The sequence below is a fragment of the Myotis yumanensis genome, unplaced genomic scaffold (genome assembly GCF_028538775.1).
Source record: "Myotis yumanensis isolate MYYU_CA2020_CCGP unplaced genomic scaffold, mMyoYum1.0.hap1 SCAF_15, whole genome shotgun sequence".
NCBI classification, from domain to species: Eukaryota; Metazoa; Chordata; class Mammalia; order Chiroptera; family Vespertilionidae; genus Myotis; species Myotis yumanensis.
The window spans coordinates 1,382,552-1,400,027 of NW_027223766.1; the positions used below are offsets into that span (position 1 = coordinate 1,382,552).

At 42.6% G+C, this 17,476-nt stretch overlaps 1 protein-coding gene across 4 annotated transcripts in view; it reads left to right on the forward strand.

Moving 5' to 3' along the window:
* Positions 1-12,283, forward strand: part of NBN (nibrin) — a 46,575-nt gene extending 34,292 nt beyond the window's left edge. For 2 of the 4 annotated variants that reach the window (XM_070392778.1, XM_070392781.1), the window contains 4 exons: positions 1,185-1,340; positions 5,210-5,323; positions 10,922-10,971; positions 12,118-12,283. In XM_070392778.1, coding sequence (XP_070248879.1) covers positions 1,185-1,340; positions 5,210-5,323; positions 10,922-10,971; positions 12,118-12,148 — 351 coding nt within the window. In that variant the 3' untranslated portion in view covers positions 12,149-12,283. The remainder of the gene's footprint in view (positions 1-1,184; positions 1,341-5,209; positions 5,324-10,921; positions 10,972-12,117) is intronic. The other 2 variants (XM_070392779.1, XM_070392780.1) reach the window with 2 other exon arrangements.
* Positions 12,284-17,476: the final 5,193 nt, after the last annotated feature.

A 17,476-nucleotide genomic window follows, 5' to 3' on the forward strand; every position in this document is an offset into this window, starting at 1 on the left:
AGCCCTGACCGGTTTGGCTCGTGGGTAGAGTGTCTGCCTGTGGACCAAATGGTCCCGAGGTCCATTCCGGTCAAGGGCACGTGCCTTGGTGGCAGGCTCCTCCCGGCCCAGACCCTGGTCAGGGGCATGCTGGAGGCAACCAGTTGATGTGCTTCTCTCACATCAGTGTTTCTCTCTGTCTTTTCCTCTCTTTTCCACTCTCTCCATTGAATTTGGGATTTACTGCTGGGGTCCTAAAAATCAAGGGAAAAATATCCCCGGGTGAGGATTAACAACAACAACAAAAATGATTAAAATGGAGACGTGGGCCTGGGCAGCTGTGGCAGTGTGGGTGGTGGCTGTTAGTTAATAACAGACGGTGCGGAGACTCTCAGCTGGCCAGTTGGCCAGGAGGGAGGCTCCAGGCTGGTTTAGTAACTGTTAATCCCAAATGAAAAAGGGTCTTTCATTTCAGAAGGTAGTGTGTCTAGAATTAATGATTTTTCTGAGGTGCCAAAAATAATAAAAATTATTGAAAATCCAAGAAAACTTAAATATAGTAGATAAGAACTTGTGGAGTGGAGTGTATATTAATCTTGGAATATGGTTTTATTTGTTTTTATTTTTTTATATATTTTTATTGATTTCAGAGAGGGAGAGAGACAGAGAAACATCAATGATAAGAAAGAATCATTGCTTGACTGCCTCCTGCATGTCCCACGCTGGGAACTGAACCTGCAACCCAGGCATGTGCCTTGATGGTTAATCGAACTGTGACCCCCCCTGGTTCATAGGTCGACACTCAAGCACTGAGCCATGCTGGCTAGGCTAGAGTATGGTTTTAATGAGAAGCAAACAGTACTAAGATTTCTTGCCAAGAAAATATGTATAAGAAGATCAATTATTTATTGAGATGATATTTATTAAAATAGGCTACTAAAATTGAAATACTAAGCTTTTAAAATGCCACATGCCCTCTGTCATAGATTATCGTGTTATAAATGTTTCTAAAGTTAGAGAGTGCTTGAGTAAATACTTTTCTGGTTTTGAAATAGATATGATTTGATTCCAAATACAAAGTTCCGATGCAGAAATAAACCTTTTTAACTGTTCATTCAGCTATTTGGACTTTTTAAATTTAGATTCCTCAATGACAAATAATTTCCCTTTTCTTATCTCCTATCCACCCACTTACCCCGGATAAGAACGAGGACAGGCCCCAGGGTGATGGTGAGATGCCTCTGAGGAAGGTGTTGCTGACAGAGTTCAGGTCCCTGGTGGTGAGTGGCTCTGCCTCCAGAAATGCCCCCAGTGTCAGGGGTGATCAGGGTCCACTGAAGAATTTCAAGAAGTTCAGAAAGGTACGTGTTCCTTCATAAAACATCCCAGAGGGCAGTGTGAAGTGGTTTTAGAACTACTACTGCTACTAACCAGTAGTCAAAGCAGTGCCAGTTGAAAACTGGTGCTATTTCTCCTGCTTAAGACAGTTAAGGCCTGAACTGACAGTCAGTGCGTGGAACACCTAAACCGGAACCAGCCCCACTGAGACGGGACTGCTCACAGTGTGTCCCTGTCCCCCTCGCCCCTCCAGCCCCAGCGGGCGTCTGGCTGCTACCAGGTCCTCTCAGTTCTCATGCTGATCTGTGACTACCCGAAGGGGTTCTGTAACCCAGGACGTTATGAAGATAACAGGTTTGTGGAAAATAATAGCACATTCAGTAAGAAAACGAGGCTCTGCTGGGTGGGGAGGTAAAGCCTCAGGTCCCCTGTCAAGCCCCGCCGGGCAGGGGGGAGTGGCTTCATGTCCCCCGGCCCCTACACAAGGGCACGGCAACCATTTGCATATTAGCTCTTCATTATATAGGATGCATATGTAAAGTAAAATTATAAACACATAGAGGCCCAGTGCACAAATTCGTGCACCAGTGGGGTCCCTCAGCCTGGCCTGTGGGATCAGGCTGAAACAGGTTCTCCGACATCCCCGAGGGATCCCGGGTTGCAAGAGGGTGCAGGCCAGGCTGAGGGACCTCACTGGTGCATGATCGGGGCCATGGAGGGATGCGGAAGTTTGGGCAGCCGGGGAGGGACCGAGGGAGGGCTCCAGGCGAGTCCAGCCCGTCTCGCTCAGTCCTAATCGGCCGGACCCCAGCAGTAAGCTAACCTACAGGTTGGAGTATATGCCCCCTGGTGGTCAGTGCATGTCATAGCGAGCGTTTGAGTGGCCTTAGCATATCATTAGCATATTACACTTTGATTGGTTGAACGGACGCCTGGACACTTAGCATATTAGGCTTTTATTACATAGGACTAGAGGCCCGGTGCACAAAAATGTGTGCACTCGGGGAGGGGGTGTCCCTCAGCCCGGCCTGTGCCCTCTCACAGTCTGGGACCCCTCGGGGGATGACCACCTGCTGGCTTAGGCCTGCTCCCCGGGGGATTGGGCCTAAGCTGGCAATCAGACATCCCTTTGGCAGCCCGGCAGCCCTCAGGGGATGTCCATTTGCCAGCGGGGAGCAGACCTAAGCTGCAGTCGGACATCCTTAGCGCTGCTGAGGAGGCTGGAGAGGCTCCCACCACCACCACTGTACTGGCAGCCATCAGCCTGGCTTGTGGATGAGCAGAGCTCCTCCATGTGGGAGCTCCACCAGAGGGCAGCTCCTGCATTGAGCGTCTGCCCGCTGGTGGTCAGTGTGTGTCATAGTGACCAGTCATTCCCAGTCCTTCTGCTGTTAGGGTCAGTTTGCATATTACCCTTTTACTATATAGGATAGAGGCCTGGTGCACGGGTGGGGGCTGGCTGGTTTGCCCTGAAGGTGTCCCGGATCAGGGTGGGGGTCCCACTTGGGTGCCTGGTCAGCCTGGATGAAGGGATGATGGCTGTTTGCAGCTGGTCACACCCCCTTCAGGGTGGGGGTCCCCACTGGGGTGCCTGGCCAGTCTGGGTGAGGGGCTGAGGGCTGTTTTCAGACTGGCCTGCGACTAAAGCTCCCAGCCTCTCCTTTTTTTCTTTTTTTTTTTTTAATTCTGGGATTTATTTACCTTCTATAATTGAAACTCTGTTGCCGTCACTGGCGCTCCCAGCTCTGAGGCCGCGGCTGGCTGAAAGCAGGTATCTGGGGTTTGTTTGGCTTCTATAATTGAAACTTTATTGCCGTCCTGCTTGCTCCAGCTCTGAGTCCACGGCTGGCTGAAAGCAGGTATCTTGGGTTTGTTTGGCTTCTATAATTGAAACACTGTTGCAGCTCCAGCTCTGAGACCTCAGCTGGCTGAAAGCAGGTATCTGGGGTTTGTTTAGCTTCTATAATTGAAACATAGTTGCTTTTGGAGCTGTTGCTTTCAGGCTCAGAGCTGGGCCGCAGCAGGCAGGGAACCTTGGCTCCCTCCATACCTGGAGCAAGCAAGCCTCCTGTTCGCTTCAGCTGTGTGGCTGCCGGCCGCCATCTTGGTTGGCAGTTAATTTGCATATATCGCTGATTAGCCAATGGGAAGCGTAGCGGAGGTACGGTTAATTACCCTTTTTGTCTTTTATTAGATAGGATACCCTCATTGTTACCATCAGACCTGAGTGCCTCCTCTTTTAGGAACGATTAGATCGTTATTTTGTGCATGTGGTTGTCTGTTCTTTGCTGTCTGCTCTGGGCTCCTGGCTCCACTGTGAACCTGCTCTGACAGCTCTTGCTCATGCGGTTGGTGAGATGCTGGAGGATCTTTTCAGAGGCGGTTTCTGTGGAAACAGGGTTTCTCTGGAATGTGATGCTTGCTGTGACCATGAGGTATTGGAGCTTTGTCTCTCCAATAGCAGCTGCTAATAACGTTTCCCAATTAAATGAGTGGTCTGCCCACTCTGACCGCTCCACAGGGTCTGACCTCCATTGAAGAGGAAGAACTCTTCTGCTTCGAGTGGAAGAGGGGGGTCTCCATCCCAGAGCTCCCTTACCTTCCCACCCACAGCCGGGAGAGCACAGGGGCATCCTTTATCTCTCTTCACCCAACGATATGTCTTTATTGATTTTAGAGAGACAGCAAAGAGGGAAGAGAGAGGGAGAGGATGAGAGAGAGAGAGAAACATCGATGTGAGAGAGAAATTCTCTCCTACTCACCCTGACCGGAATTACACCAGCAGCCCAGGTGTGTGCCCTGACTGGGAATCAAACACACAACCTTTTGGTGCACGGACGACACTTTAAGCACCTGAGCCACCCAGCCAGGGCACAGGGCATTCATGTTCCATACTTCATGTTGAGTGCCCAGTTACAAACCTCGTTGTCAAAATCCAAAAGATGACTTATTTTTTTGTATTAATGAAGTTACCAAAGGAAAAGCAATAATATTCACTGTTGGCACAGGAGTGATGAAGAGATATAAAGCAGTACATATTTCTGGAAAGTAATTTGGAAAAATTTAAAACCCTTAAAAGTATTAATATCCTTAACAAGGAATTTTTTGAGAGTATAAAAGAAATTCAACCCAAAATTTATAGGAAAATATGTTTAATATGATTATCTCTAATGAAAGAACTTGTCTGTTTTCTTTATATATCCAAATCAATGACCTAGTTGTACTTGTGCTCTTAAAATATGCTTAATGATGACATTGAATTTAACTTTCCCTTTCCAGTTCTTGTATTGAAATTTTAAAAGTATGTCCCATAAATATTAAGAATGTATTATTTACTCCCTAAATGCATTATTACCAGTGCACTTGTTATGGGTTTTCACATATTTTTAAGCACTTCTTTATTTGTAAGCAATTACAAAAAAAATTTTCAATTAAAAGTATAAACTGTTGCCATCTCCAACATCTCTTGCTAGGGATGTATAAAACAGAAAGTTTAAACACTTGAATATTTGCAAGTATCAGCAGTACTTAAGCTCCGAAATCTGTAGATCACAGTATTAGACTTTAAATTATAGTGTGTGTGCTCACCTGAAGTTGCTCTAATTGGTGGATGATGTGCTAACGTGATTTTTGAGCAAAACCTCCAAATTAAAAATCTTAAATTCTCTTAATACGTAAATCTAGTTATGTAACTACATCTTGGTATAATAGCCAAACATAGGACAAAAACATGGCTCTAACACAGTTACCACTCTGTCTCACACATTGTCATCCACAGGTTATATACATCTTTGGCACTTATATTACACATGATTTATAACCCTTGCTTTGTTTAAGCCCTTAAAAATGATTGTCTTAATCTGTTAATGCATTTTACCTTACTACTTGACAGGTTGCATTTTCAGGAGCAGGAAAACTCCCACAGATCATTGGAGGATCAGATCTCATAGCCCATCATGCTCGGAAGAATACAGAATTAGAAGAGTGGTTAAGGCAGGAAATGGAGGTTAGTAGAAGTGAGGCCTGGTATCTTGTTTGCTTTGCATTTTGATCCCTTGTGGTTTCCTTAAACTCTTATCTATCTATTTATTTTGTGTACTTTATTTTTATTATTGACACTATACAGATGTCATTTCCTCCTGTTTGCTGCCCTCCACCCAACCCCTGCCCCTGCCTTCCCTCTGTCCATCACACTGTTGTCTGTGTCCATGGGTTATGTATGTATGTTCTTTGGCTAATCCATTCACCTTCCATCCAGTCCCCTCTGACAGCTGTCGGTCTGTCCCATGGATCCTCACCTCTGTTTCTATTTTGTTCGTCAGTTTATTTTGTCCATTAGGTTCCACATATGAGTGAGATCATATGGTATTTGTCTTTCTCTGACTGGCTTATTTCACTTAGCACAATGCTCTCCAAGTCCCTCCATGCTGTCGCAAGAGTAAATTCTTAAGAGCAAACTTAAGTGACCTGAGGTTGGTCATTCAGGAAAATGCCTGAGTTACAGTGCTGCTCATCCATTTATTTCCCTGAGATTCAGCACTGCACTTTGATCTGCAGATGCAGTCTGTTTTATTTCAAGAAAATTTTCTGTTATATCTTTCTAATTCTTTTTTTATTGATTTCAGAGAGGAAGGAAGAGAGACATAGAAACATCAATGATGAAAGAATCATTGATTGGCTGCCTCCTGCATGTTCCACTCTGGGGATCAAGCCCAAAACCCAGGCATGTGCCCTTGACCAAAAATTGAACCATGACCTCCCGGTTCATAGGTTGATGCTCAGCACTGTGCCATGCTGGCCAGGCTTCTGTTACATCTTTCAAAACATTTTTGTATTTTCTGGGTTCTATACATTCAAGACCCAACTACCTTTTATTAGCTCACCTTGACCCTCCACATTCCTTTCTTCTGCATTCATTGTGATTTTTAAGCTCTTTCACTCTATCAGAAATTCAGATTTCAGTGGTGTCTGTTCTGTTTCTTGCCAGCTATGTGACCTTGTGACCTTGGGCAAATGACTTAACTTATGTTGGCCTCCGTTTTATAGTACCTCTGCTTCATAGACTGTGTGTGAGGACTAAATAAGGTTCCACATGTAAAGTATCTGTAACAGTGGAACAGTCAGTCTTAGCTATTTCTAATTTATTTAATTCTGAAATGGTGTTATTATAGTTCTCAGTTTGTTGGCATAGCATTCGTTTCCTTTTAGTGTGTTTTTTTATCATTTAACTTTCTTACTGCTTTTACGTCCTTGTTAATTTGTGTATTTTTTAATCTTAAGTTATTGTTTTTTGCAGATTAGGTTCTTCATCTTCTTTGGCAGGTTCTGTTCTGTCTCCCTTCCCCCTCTAGTATGTGGAGTGGCGTTGCTGTTTTCATTTGTCAGCAGCTGTTTAAAGTGACCTGTCCAGATACGCTCTTTGCTGTGTGAAGTGTCCTGGGCCATCTTACATAGGGATTACATTCTAAAGCCAGTTTGTGAGCCAGAAGTTGAATGTAGTTGAAGTTACTCCCACGCCTTAGCTTGCTCCTAGAGAACAGGATTATCTGGTGGGTCCACACGTCCGTCCCCGTGGCAGGTGCTTGGCAGAGGCCCAGGGGAGACCCGTCTAGTCCTGTAGCCTAAAGACCTGGAGTCGAGGAGAGGGAGGGCTCAGCTGGAGCCTGGGCACTGGTCCTGGGGCTGGAATGAAGAGGGTGCCAGCACAGTGCGTCCTGTCCCAGAGGAGAATTTCCTGGCTCTTCCTGTTTGCTGACATGTCCGGGATGTTGGTCAGTGTCGGTCCCACTGACTCCCCTCCTGCCACCCGTCCCTCCCACAGCCCCCCCGCAGTCCTCTCTTTCCTGCTCAGGCAATTCTTTCCCAAATGTAGGGCATCAGTAAGAAGTCTCAGGTTTGGTCAGTTCTGTAGTACCTTTGAATGGAGTGGGTTAGTGTCAGGAGTCTGTCCCCTCAGTCTCTGGTTCTCTGTGTGGCCACCTTGTGAAGCCCATGTGTGGACCCTGCTCCCCGGACTGGGAGAAGGATGGTGCAGCGCCTGACTTTTTCCTATTTTTTGTTTATTTCGTTAGAATTGGGAGAGGGAGACCTTGTGTTCTAGATTTGTTCCACCGTATCTCTCCTCTTTTTGCTCAAGCAATTTTGGGTGCCCTTGGGAGGATTTGGAGTCTAAGATAATAGAGGTGACTTTCTTCTCCTACGTGGAGCTCTGTCTGTCTCAGCCGCCTGGGCTGTCCGCTGCTCAGCTACATCCCCCACCCCGGTTCTCCCAGCCCTTCTCCCTCTGCTTCTGCTGCCGCCCGTGGCAGTTACCCTGATTGGGAGTCAGCTCCTGAGGTTTTCTTGAATTTAGTATATTGTCACTCTGTGCACTAAACATAATAATTCTTTGAACTCTATTCAACCTGATTTGAATATGGAACGATTGTGAGATGTATTTTTCCCAAACCCTTAAAAAATATCAGTACTACGAGGATTTCTATTTCTTAATACTATTTTATTTAGTGGTTGTACTAAAGTATATAAAATAAAGCTGATTTTCTTTTATTGTAGTACTTTATTTTATTTTTTTAACATTTATTGTTGAAAGTATTACATATGTCCTCCTTTCTCCCCCATTTACCCACTCCAGTTTGCCCTCACCCCCCACCCCAGGCCTTAAGCTCCCTATTGTCTGTGTCCATGGGTTATGGGTATATGCATACAAGTTCTTTGGTTGATTACCTCCTAATCACCCACCTCCCGCACCTTCCCTCCGAGATTCCTCACTCTATTCCATGCTTCCATGTCTCTGGATTCATGCAGTTCATCAGTTTATTTTGTTAACTAGATTCCACATATGAGTGAGATCAGTTGATACTTGTCTTTCTCTGACTGACTTATTTCACTTAGCATAATACTCTCCAGGTCCCTCCATGATGTCTCAAAGGGTAAGATATCTTACCTTCTTTTTACTGCTGCATAGTATTTCATGGTATAAATTTCCCACAGCTTTTTTATCCACTCATCTACTGATGGGCACTTGGGCAGTTTCCAGATCTTAGCTACTGTAAATTGTGCTGCTATGAACATAGGGGTGCACACATTCTTTCTGATTGGTGCTTTGGGTCTCTTAGGATATATTCCTGAATTGGGATCACTGGGTCAAATAGCAGTTCCATTTTTAATTTTTTGAGGAAACTCCATACTGTTTTCCATAGTGGCTGCACCAGTCTGCATTCCCACCAGCAGTGCACTAGGGCTCCCTTTTTTCCACATCCTCACCAGCACTTCTCATTTGTTGATTTGTTGATGTTAGCCATTCTGAGAGGTGTGAGGTGATACCTCATTGTCATTTTAATTTGCATCTCTCTGATGATCAGTGACTTTGAGCATGTTTTCATATGTCCCTTGGCTGTCTGTATGTCCACTTTGGAGAAGTGTCTCTTTAGGTCCTTTGAACATTTTTTAATTGGATTGTTTGTCTTCCTTTTGTTAAGTTGTATGAGTTCCTTATATATTTTGGATATTAACCCTTTATCAGGTGTATCATTGTCAGATATGTTCTCCCATACAGTGGGTTCCTTTTTCATTTTGCTGATGGTTTCTTTTTCTGTGCAGAAGCTTTTTATTTTGATGTAGTCCCATTTGATTATTTTCTCCTTAGTTTCCTTTGCCCTAGGGGATGTATCTGCAAACATATTGCTATGAGAGATGTCTGCTATTTTGCTGCCTATGGATTCTTCTAGGATGTTTATGGTTCCCCAACTTACATTAAAGTCTTTTATCGATTTTGAGTTTATTTTTGTGTATGGTGTAAATTGGTGGTCTAGTTTCATTTTGTTTGCATTATCTGTCTAATTTTCCCAACACCAAGACTGTCTTGACTCCATTGTTCTTGCCTCCTTTGTCAAATATTAATTGAGCATAATGGCTTGGGTTGATTTCCAGGGTCTCTCTTCTGTTCCATTGATCTATATACTGTTCTTGTGTCAGTACCAGGCTGTTTTGAATATGGTGGCTTTGTAGTATAACTTGAAATTTGGTATTGTGATTCCTCCAACTTTGTTCTTCTTTCTCAAGATTGCTGTGGCTATTCAGGGTCTTTTGGGTTCCATATAAATTTTTGGAGTATTTGTTCTAGATCTGTGAAATATGCTGTTGGTATTTTAATAAGGATTGCATTGAATCTATAGATTGCCTTGTGTAGTATAGACATTTTAATGATGTTGATTCTACCAATCCATGAACACGATATATTCTTTCACTTGTTTATATCATCTTCTATCTCTTTTTTCAATGTCCTGTAGTTTTCCGAGTACAAGTCTTTTACCTCCTTGGTTAAGCTTAATCCTAAGTATCTTAATTTTTTGGTTGCAATGGTAAATGGGATTGTTTGTTTAGTTTCTCTTTCTGAGAATTCATTATCCTATATAATAAAACACTAATATGCAAATCGACCAAACAGCAGAACTACTGGTCACTATGATATGCACTGACCACCAAAAGACAGACGCTCAACACGGGAGCTGCCCCCTGGTGGTCAGTGCACTCCTACAGGGGGGAGCACCGCTCAGCCAGAAGCCAGGCTCACCGCTGGTGAGCACAGCGACGGTGGCAGGAGCCTCTCCTGCCTCTGCAGCAGTGCTAAGAAGCAGCAAGCCGAGTGGTAAGGAGCAGCAAGCAAGCGGGCAGTAAGGAGCAAGGGGTCCCGGACTGCAAGAGGGCACAGGGACTCCTCCCCACCACCACCCAGTGATTGAATTTCGTGCACTGGGCCTCTAGTTGGTGTATAAAAAGCCATCGATTTTTGGTTGTTGATTTTGTATCCTACTACATTGCCAAATTCATTTATTAAATCTAGCAATTTTTTGGTGGAGTCTTTAGGGATTTCTGTGTACAATATCACGTCATCTATGAATAATGAGAGTTCTTCCTTTCCAATTTGGATGTCTTTTCTTCTTGTTGTCTGTTCTCTGTGGCTAGGAGTTCCAGTGCTATGTTGAATAAGAGTGGTGAAAGCAGGCATCACTGTGCGGAGTCTGGTTTCTTTGGTTGGCAGAAGTCACTGCAAGGTTTTGGTCAGCATCCAGTAGGGTTGGACCTTGGGAAAGTGCCCTCAGCACAGGGTTTCTTAGGTCCTAACTCTGCAAGGAGCTTTAGTTTGATGAGTTTGAGTTTAAAATTGCTTTGTGGGTGAGGTAACTCAGCAGCAGCTCCTGAGCCCTGATTTGGGACAGCGAGGAAGGGAGCCACTTACCTGGATAGGTGCTGTGGGTGAAGGTGAGGGGAGCATTGCCACGCAGCCCCTTCATCAGTGGTATGACCTCAAAACACTGAAGTTCAATTGAGTACAAGGATTGTGCCTGGGGAAAAGGTTTCAAAGCCCAGCAGGCTAGCAGTGTACATTGTGGTTGCCTTGGGAGACTGGCTGTGGAGGTTGTTTAATTAAAGGACTTTGCAGCAGCAAACAGAAAGGGTCTATTGGCAGGGAGCGGTTAGAGCCAGAACTTGGCATCGGGTGCCCTCCTGGATGTGGAAATCCCAAGACTGGCCACCCAGTATAGCAATTCATTACTGTACATGCATCATTGAGAAATGTTTCAAAGTATGTTAATTTTCACAGGTGCAAAATCAACAAGCAAAAGAAGAGTCCCTTGCTGACGATCTCTTTAGGTAAGTTGAATTTAAGCTTTCTCATGAATCTTAGAGAGATCTATATAAAATTCAGTTCTATTCATAGAGATTAAGTATTTTCCTTCTGTCCTTAGAAATAGAGGCTTCACCTTAATAATGTTTTGTTTTTAACATGTATTTCTTTTTACGACATGAGCACCTCTTAGTTTGGTTACTGGATATAGCTTCAAAGTTTGGGGTTCACTCAGTTGTACTGTACCCCCAGATATTTAAAATATGTGCGGGAGCACTCAGGTCACAGAAGGCTCCCGAGCTTGGCTCGTAAATTTGTGAGATTCTCAACTGGGTAGAGTTATGAATAAATAGGTTTTGAATCAAGATAAGTAAAATACCAGACCATTAGTTGAATTTTAATTGGCACAAGTATAAAAACAAGAGGCTGGATTAGAATTTCAAAGTAGGTTCTTGTGAGAGCTTTAGCAGAGTTATAAGGGGCAATTATAATTTAATTCTGATTTAACATAAATTCAGCATCTTACAGGCTCAACAAACCTTATAATTCACTTTTAAATACTCGTAAAATACTATATTGTATGTAGATACTTGTTAGTGGAGAATAACATTTTCCCAAACTTATTTAAAGGCAAATGAAGGTAATCTATTTTTGAGTCTGTTTTACAGCTGATTTTTTAAATTCCATTATTGACAATATGAGTCATTTGTCAACATGGTGACAGACAGTGTTCATTTCTCATAAGTAGTCAAAGGAGCCAGCCTGCTGCCCAGCTGCCTCTAATTGCTCGGGTAGAAAATGCTGTGAAGTAATTTTACTTTAGGCTCACTATTGCTCTTTTGTGCAAATAGTATATTTTAATTGGGGGTGGGGAGGAACTATGCTAAAAGTGTAAACACATTTATTTTTAAACTGTTGTTTCTGTTAATTATTTAAATGCTTTTATAGATTATTTTTTGTTTTCGATGCTTTATTTTTTACCAAATATTAATGAAAGCAACATCAAAGTGATCAATGAAAGTAAAAATGTCAGTGCTTAATACAGGATGCTAAGGATAAAACTGGCATTCTCATTCTGTTTGGTGACGTGATTATATTTTGAAAACCCTTTAAAAGTGAAAGAAATGTCATCATTTATCTAAATATTATTTAACCCATTTCTTTCTTTGCAGATACAATCCTAACGTAAAAAGGAGAAGATAGATAACTGAGGTTGTTATAAAGAAGCCATGGGAAAACATTTCCTGCCCACATACTTCCTGATTCCTCTGGATTCAGGGGTTTAAGTTACAAATGCTCTGTGACCTGAATTTGTTAAATAAAATGCACAAAACTCCATTTCTTCTGTGTGACAAGTAGTATGGTTTGTTGTTACTGAGCTGGGTGTCCCTCTGCTTTAAGTCAGTTTTTGTAAAGTACAAATGGTAAGAGATGAGTATCTCACCTCTTACAGGTATTTTTTTCATTTTTCAATTTAGCTTTTATTTATTATTGAGTTTATAGTCACAGTTCATAATTCTAAAAAGATAAAAAGGGTAAGGACTAAAAAGACTCCCTTCCATGGAACACTGTCCCAGCTATTGGTTCCTCAGAAAAAAAATCTACAATACTCATTTCTTAGGTCTTTCCAGAGATTTTAATACCTATTCAAATTTCTGTGAATATTATCTTTCAATACTTTCCTACAAAACAATAGCATAACAAGTCCAGTGTCCTGCACCTTACTGTTCCCCACTGCACAGACTGGAAGGCCGTGGGTATATCGGAACGATGGTTTTCTTTTCCATTATGCAGGAGTCGCTCCTGAGCCGACGCCGGAGAGATGACTGCAGATGAGGAGGTCCCCACATAGTCTAGTCTGGGAGATTGGAGACTGCCTCAGGCTCGTGGATTAATCTCACAGGAGGGAGAGACCTGTTTGTGGTCTTACCGAGCTGGGTGTCCCTCTGCTTTGAGATCTAGTTTTTGTAAAGTACAAATGGTAAGACTGTCTTCTTTCTACTTTAAAGGGACATGGTAAGAAAAGAAAAAAAATGGATGTCTTTGCTTTCAAGTTTTGTAATGTAAGAACTTAGCCACACATTAGAATTACGGTACAGTCCTTCCATCCATCTGAGGGTCAGTGTGCATGTCCCAGGAAGCAGAACAGGGTCTTGATGCTCACTGAAAGCTTCCTGGGTCACATCCGTTCTGACACCTCACAAGCCTGCCATCGCAGGTGATAGAGCACAGCCTGGAAAACGACCCAGGAATTAATTTGTGCCATTGCTGGGTCTTCATGGAAGATGGGTAAGAGCAAACTTTTGAGTCAAGCCTTGCCTAGAAACCGTCTTTATAACAAAGTCATTTCAATTTAGCAGTGACATTAAGAAAAACATCCAGAGAAACCAAGATGGCGGCATAGGAAAACACGGGAGTTTGCTGCCTCGAACAACCACTTCAAAAATACAACTAAAAGACGGAACGGACATCATCCAGAACCACAGGAAGGCTGGCTGAGTGGATGTTCTACAACTAGGAGGAAAGAGAAAAGCATACCGAGGCTCAGAGGAGGTGCAGTGCTGAAGTAAAATACTAAGGTTCGGAGTGCATGTGGAGCGGGCTGGAGGCTGAGGGCACGGTTGTTTTCAATCGGGAGGGAGTCTCAGGCTCTGAGCTCCAGTTCCGGGCGAGTCTCTAAGGACCCAGACTCATACGGGAGAAGCGGGACTGTCTGGCATCGCTCAGAACCCTAGGGCAGCTTTCTCTCCGTGGGGCTTGCAGCGACTACTGGGACACTGAGAAGCAGAGCCTCTGAGGGCAAGACTGAGAGCAGCCATAATTGCTAACCCCGCCCTGTTGATCCCGTGGGACCCGCCCCGCCCAAGCCCTGCAGGGAGGCTTTTGCTGGATAGCCTCAGGCAAAGGCTAGATTAGCACCTCCCTAGAGATCCAGGAGCCAGGAAGCCCAGAGGTCAGAGTGGGACCATCCAGCTTTAAGCTCCGTGGAACCATAAAAGACACACTCAGGAGGCAGACTCAGTGAGCACCAAAGCCCCATCGAAGCAAGTCTAGCCCCAGAGGGGTGTCTCCAGCACAGAAGTTCTCCCACCGCAGACACAGCTGATTCTCACAGCCAATTGACCTGGAGGTCAATTCCTCACAGTGATAACTACAACAATCAAGGCTTAACCACAACAAGACTGTGCACAAAGCCCACAAGGGGGTGCACCAAGAGTGTCTACCTTAGGTAATTGGGACACTTAGCACAGAAAGGCACTCTATCGACACAGCGAAGCATAAAAAAATGCCGAGACAAAGAAACAGGACACAAACGACAGAATTGGAGGAAAGCAAACTGTTGGATATAGAGTTCAAAACCACACTTTTAAGGTCTTTAAAGAACTGTTTAGAAGCCCTCGAAAAGACTGGTAAGACCGCCGATAAATGTAGTGAGATCCTCAAGAAATCTAATGAGACCCTCAATGTTGTGATAAAGGACCAACTAGAAATTAAGCATACACTGACTGAAATAAAGAATATTATACAGACTCCCAACAGCAGACCAGAGGGTCACAAGGATCAAGTCAAAGATTTGAAATATGAAGAAGCAAAAAACACCCAACCGGAAAAGCAAAATGAAAAAAGAATCCGAAAATATGAAGATAGTGTAAGGAGCCTCTGGGACAGCTTCAAGCGTACCAACATCCGAATTATAGGGGTGCCAGAAGATGAGAGAGAGCAAGATATTGAAAACCTATTTGAAGAAATAATGACAGAAAACTTCCCCTACCTGGTGAAAGGAATAGACTTCCAAGTCCAGGAAGCGCAGAGAACCCCAAACAAAAGGAATCCAAAGAGGACCACACCAAGACACATCATAATTAAAATGCCAAGAGCAAAAGACAAAGAGAGAATCCTAAAAGCAGCAAGAGAAAGAAAATCAGTTACCTAGAAGGGAGTACCCATACGACTGTCAGCTGATTTCTCAACAGAAACTTTGCAGGCCAGAAGGGAATGGCAAGAAATATTCAAAGTGATGAATACCAAGAACCTACAACCAAGACTACTTTATCCAGCAAAGCTATCATTCAGAAGTGAAGGCCAGATAAAGAGCTTCACAGATAAGAAAAAGCTAAAGGAGTTCATCACCACCAAACCAGTATTATATGAAATGCTGAAAGGTATCCTGTAAGAAGAGGAAGAAGAAAAAGGTAAAGATACAAATTATGAACAACAAATACACATCTATCAACAAGTGAATCTAAAAATCAAGTGAATAAATAATCTGATGAACTGGTGATTGTAATAGAATCAGGGACATAGAAAGGGAATGGACTGACTATTCTTGGAGGGGGGGGGAGAAAGGGGTGTGGGGGTGAGTGAAGTGATTAGACAACAATCGTGCACCTATGGATGAGGACAGTGGGTGGGGAGTGAGGGCAGAGGGTGGGGTTGGAACTGGGTGGAGGGGAGTTATGGTGGGAAAAAAGAGTAACTAATGTAATAATCTGAACAATAAAGATTTAATTAAAAAAAAAAAAAAAAAAAAGAAAAACATCCAATTCATTCAGTGCTCAAAAGAACAGGCCAGCAAGAGTGCTCAACCCAGTGTTCTCAGGATAGTGCACACTTTCCAGTAGAGGTAGCTTTCATATGAAAAGTTACCATTATAATAAACTAAAGCTGCATCTCATCATTTCTAAAATCATTAAACTTAAATCAGACATGATAGCTATCAAAAGTATAAGAATTCACCAGTTTATCTGAAACAGCTAATTGTAGAGGCAAGTATGTTCTAAATGGATTTTAAGGTAAATTATGATCCTGTGAGCATACAACATTGCAAAAAGATGGACAGAAAAATACTAACACTTTAGTCCATTTTCTAATATTAAGAAAAAATAGAATTAGGTATTCAATAAACACATCTACCAAAAAAGAAAGACTAGAGAAAGACTGAGAAATTGTTTGCTATGGAGAATGTCAGAGGACTTTTTCGTCTAACACTAAAATTCTGGGGATTTGTATGGAAATACAGACATTAAGCACATCTAAATACATAAATAAGTGAAGATAAAGCATACAGTTCAGTAAGTAACCTTAGAAATTTGTCATCTGTAAACAAATTTCAAAGTGATCTTGGGAATGGAAGACAAGTTTTAACCTTATTTTCAACTTTAGTCTTTAATAATTATGGCAGTACCCAAATGGTATAACAATATTAGAAGAACTTAAACAGAAATTAAGCCAGTGTTCACACAGGAATAAGTTTCATTCAAAATTTACTGAATTGCAAATTATTATGTTAGTTAAGTAGAGAAATCTCCAAAAAATATCTTGGCAAGTTCCTGGATGTGTAAGTGTATGCCAACATTATTGAACTGTTTAAAGTATTAGCAGCTAAGAATGTGAAGTATGTCAAGTTTTCAATAATAAAAATATTTTTAAAAGATCAGCATATTTGATAATAAATTAGATTTATACAATTGTTAATTTCAAAGTAAAGAAAACCTGAGTTGTAAATGCCGCCTATCCCCACTCTACTTCATCTCCCATGTTGTTTTAGACCCTGTGTCTCAACCTTTAACAAGCATACACATTCCTTGAGAATATCGCTGAGATGCAGTTTCTGATGCACTAAGTCTGTGGTGGGGTCTGAGGGTCTACGCTTCTAACAAGCTACAGAGCGAGCTGAGGCTGGGCTTTGGACCACCTCTGAGTACCAAGATGACCCAATATACAGTGAGGACGATTTCTAGCCTAATGACAGTTTGGTTTTATAGATTCAGGCTATGTTTTGGAATCAATCATAACCAAAAATGACCACAAAAAGTACTTCGTGGAAGAAAAGAGTGTTTTAGTTAAGTGAGAGCTTAAAGTATACCAAATTGGCATGTCTGTCTGATAGTGGCACCTCTGGTACATTACAGCAGTGATTTTTCAACCAGTGTGCTATAAGAATTTTTAAAATATGCATTACCTATTTAGTCAGGGGCACTGGCCTCTTCTCCTTTAGATTGTCAAATTTAAAAATGGTAACAGTCAACAGAGTAGCTTTTCAGTGTGAATGTCCTGTCTTGAACCATAAATATGTAGGTCAGATAATAGAGTTGCATCTTATCAGTCATGTTGCATAATAATGTTGAGTCTGATTTGTTAATTCTTGGTACCAAAAATCCTTACATGCAAGTATAGGTGCCTGATTTTTTAAAGCCACTGTGGAGCCTTGGCCAGTGCTGCTCAGTTGTTTAGTGTGTCCAGTGCACCAGAAGGCTGCAGGTTTGATCCTTGGTCAGGGTGCATGCAGGAGGCCACCTGTCTGTTTCTCTCTCCTCTTCCATTTCTCAAAAAAAAAAGTCACTGGAGCAAAAAGGGGTAGGTAATTACTATTTGTTTTTATAAATCAAAATTATACTTATTTCTCCCCTGCTGGCATGGCTCAGTGGTTGAGTGTGGACCTATGATCCAGGAGGTCACAGTTCGATTCCCATTCGGGCACATGCCCAGGTTGTGGGCTCAATCCCTAGTGTGAGGCATGAAGGAGACAGC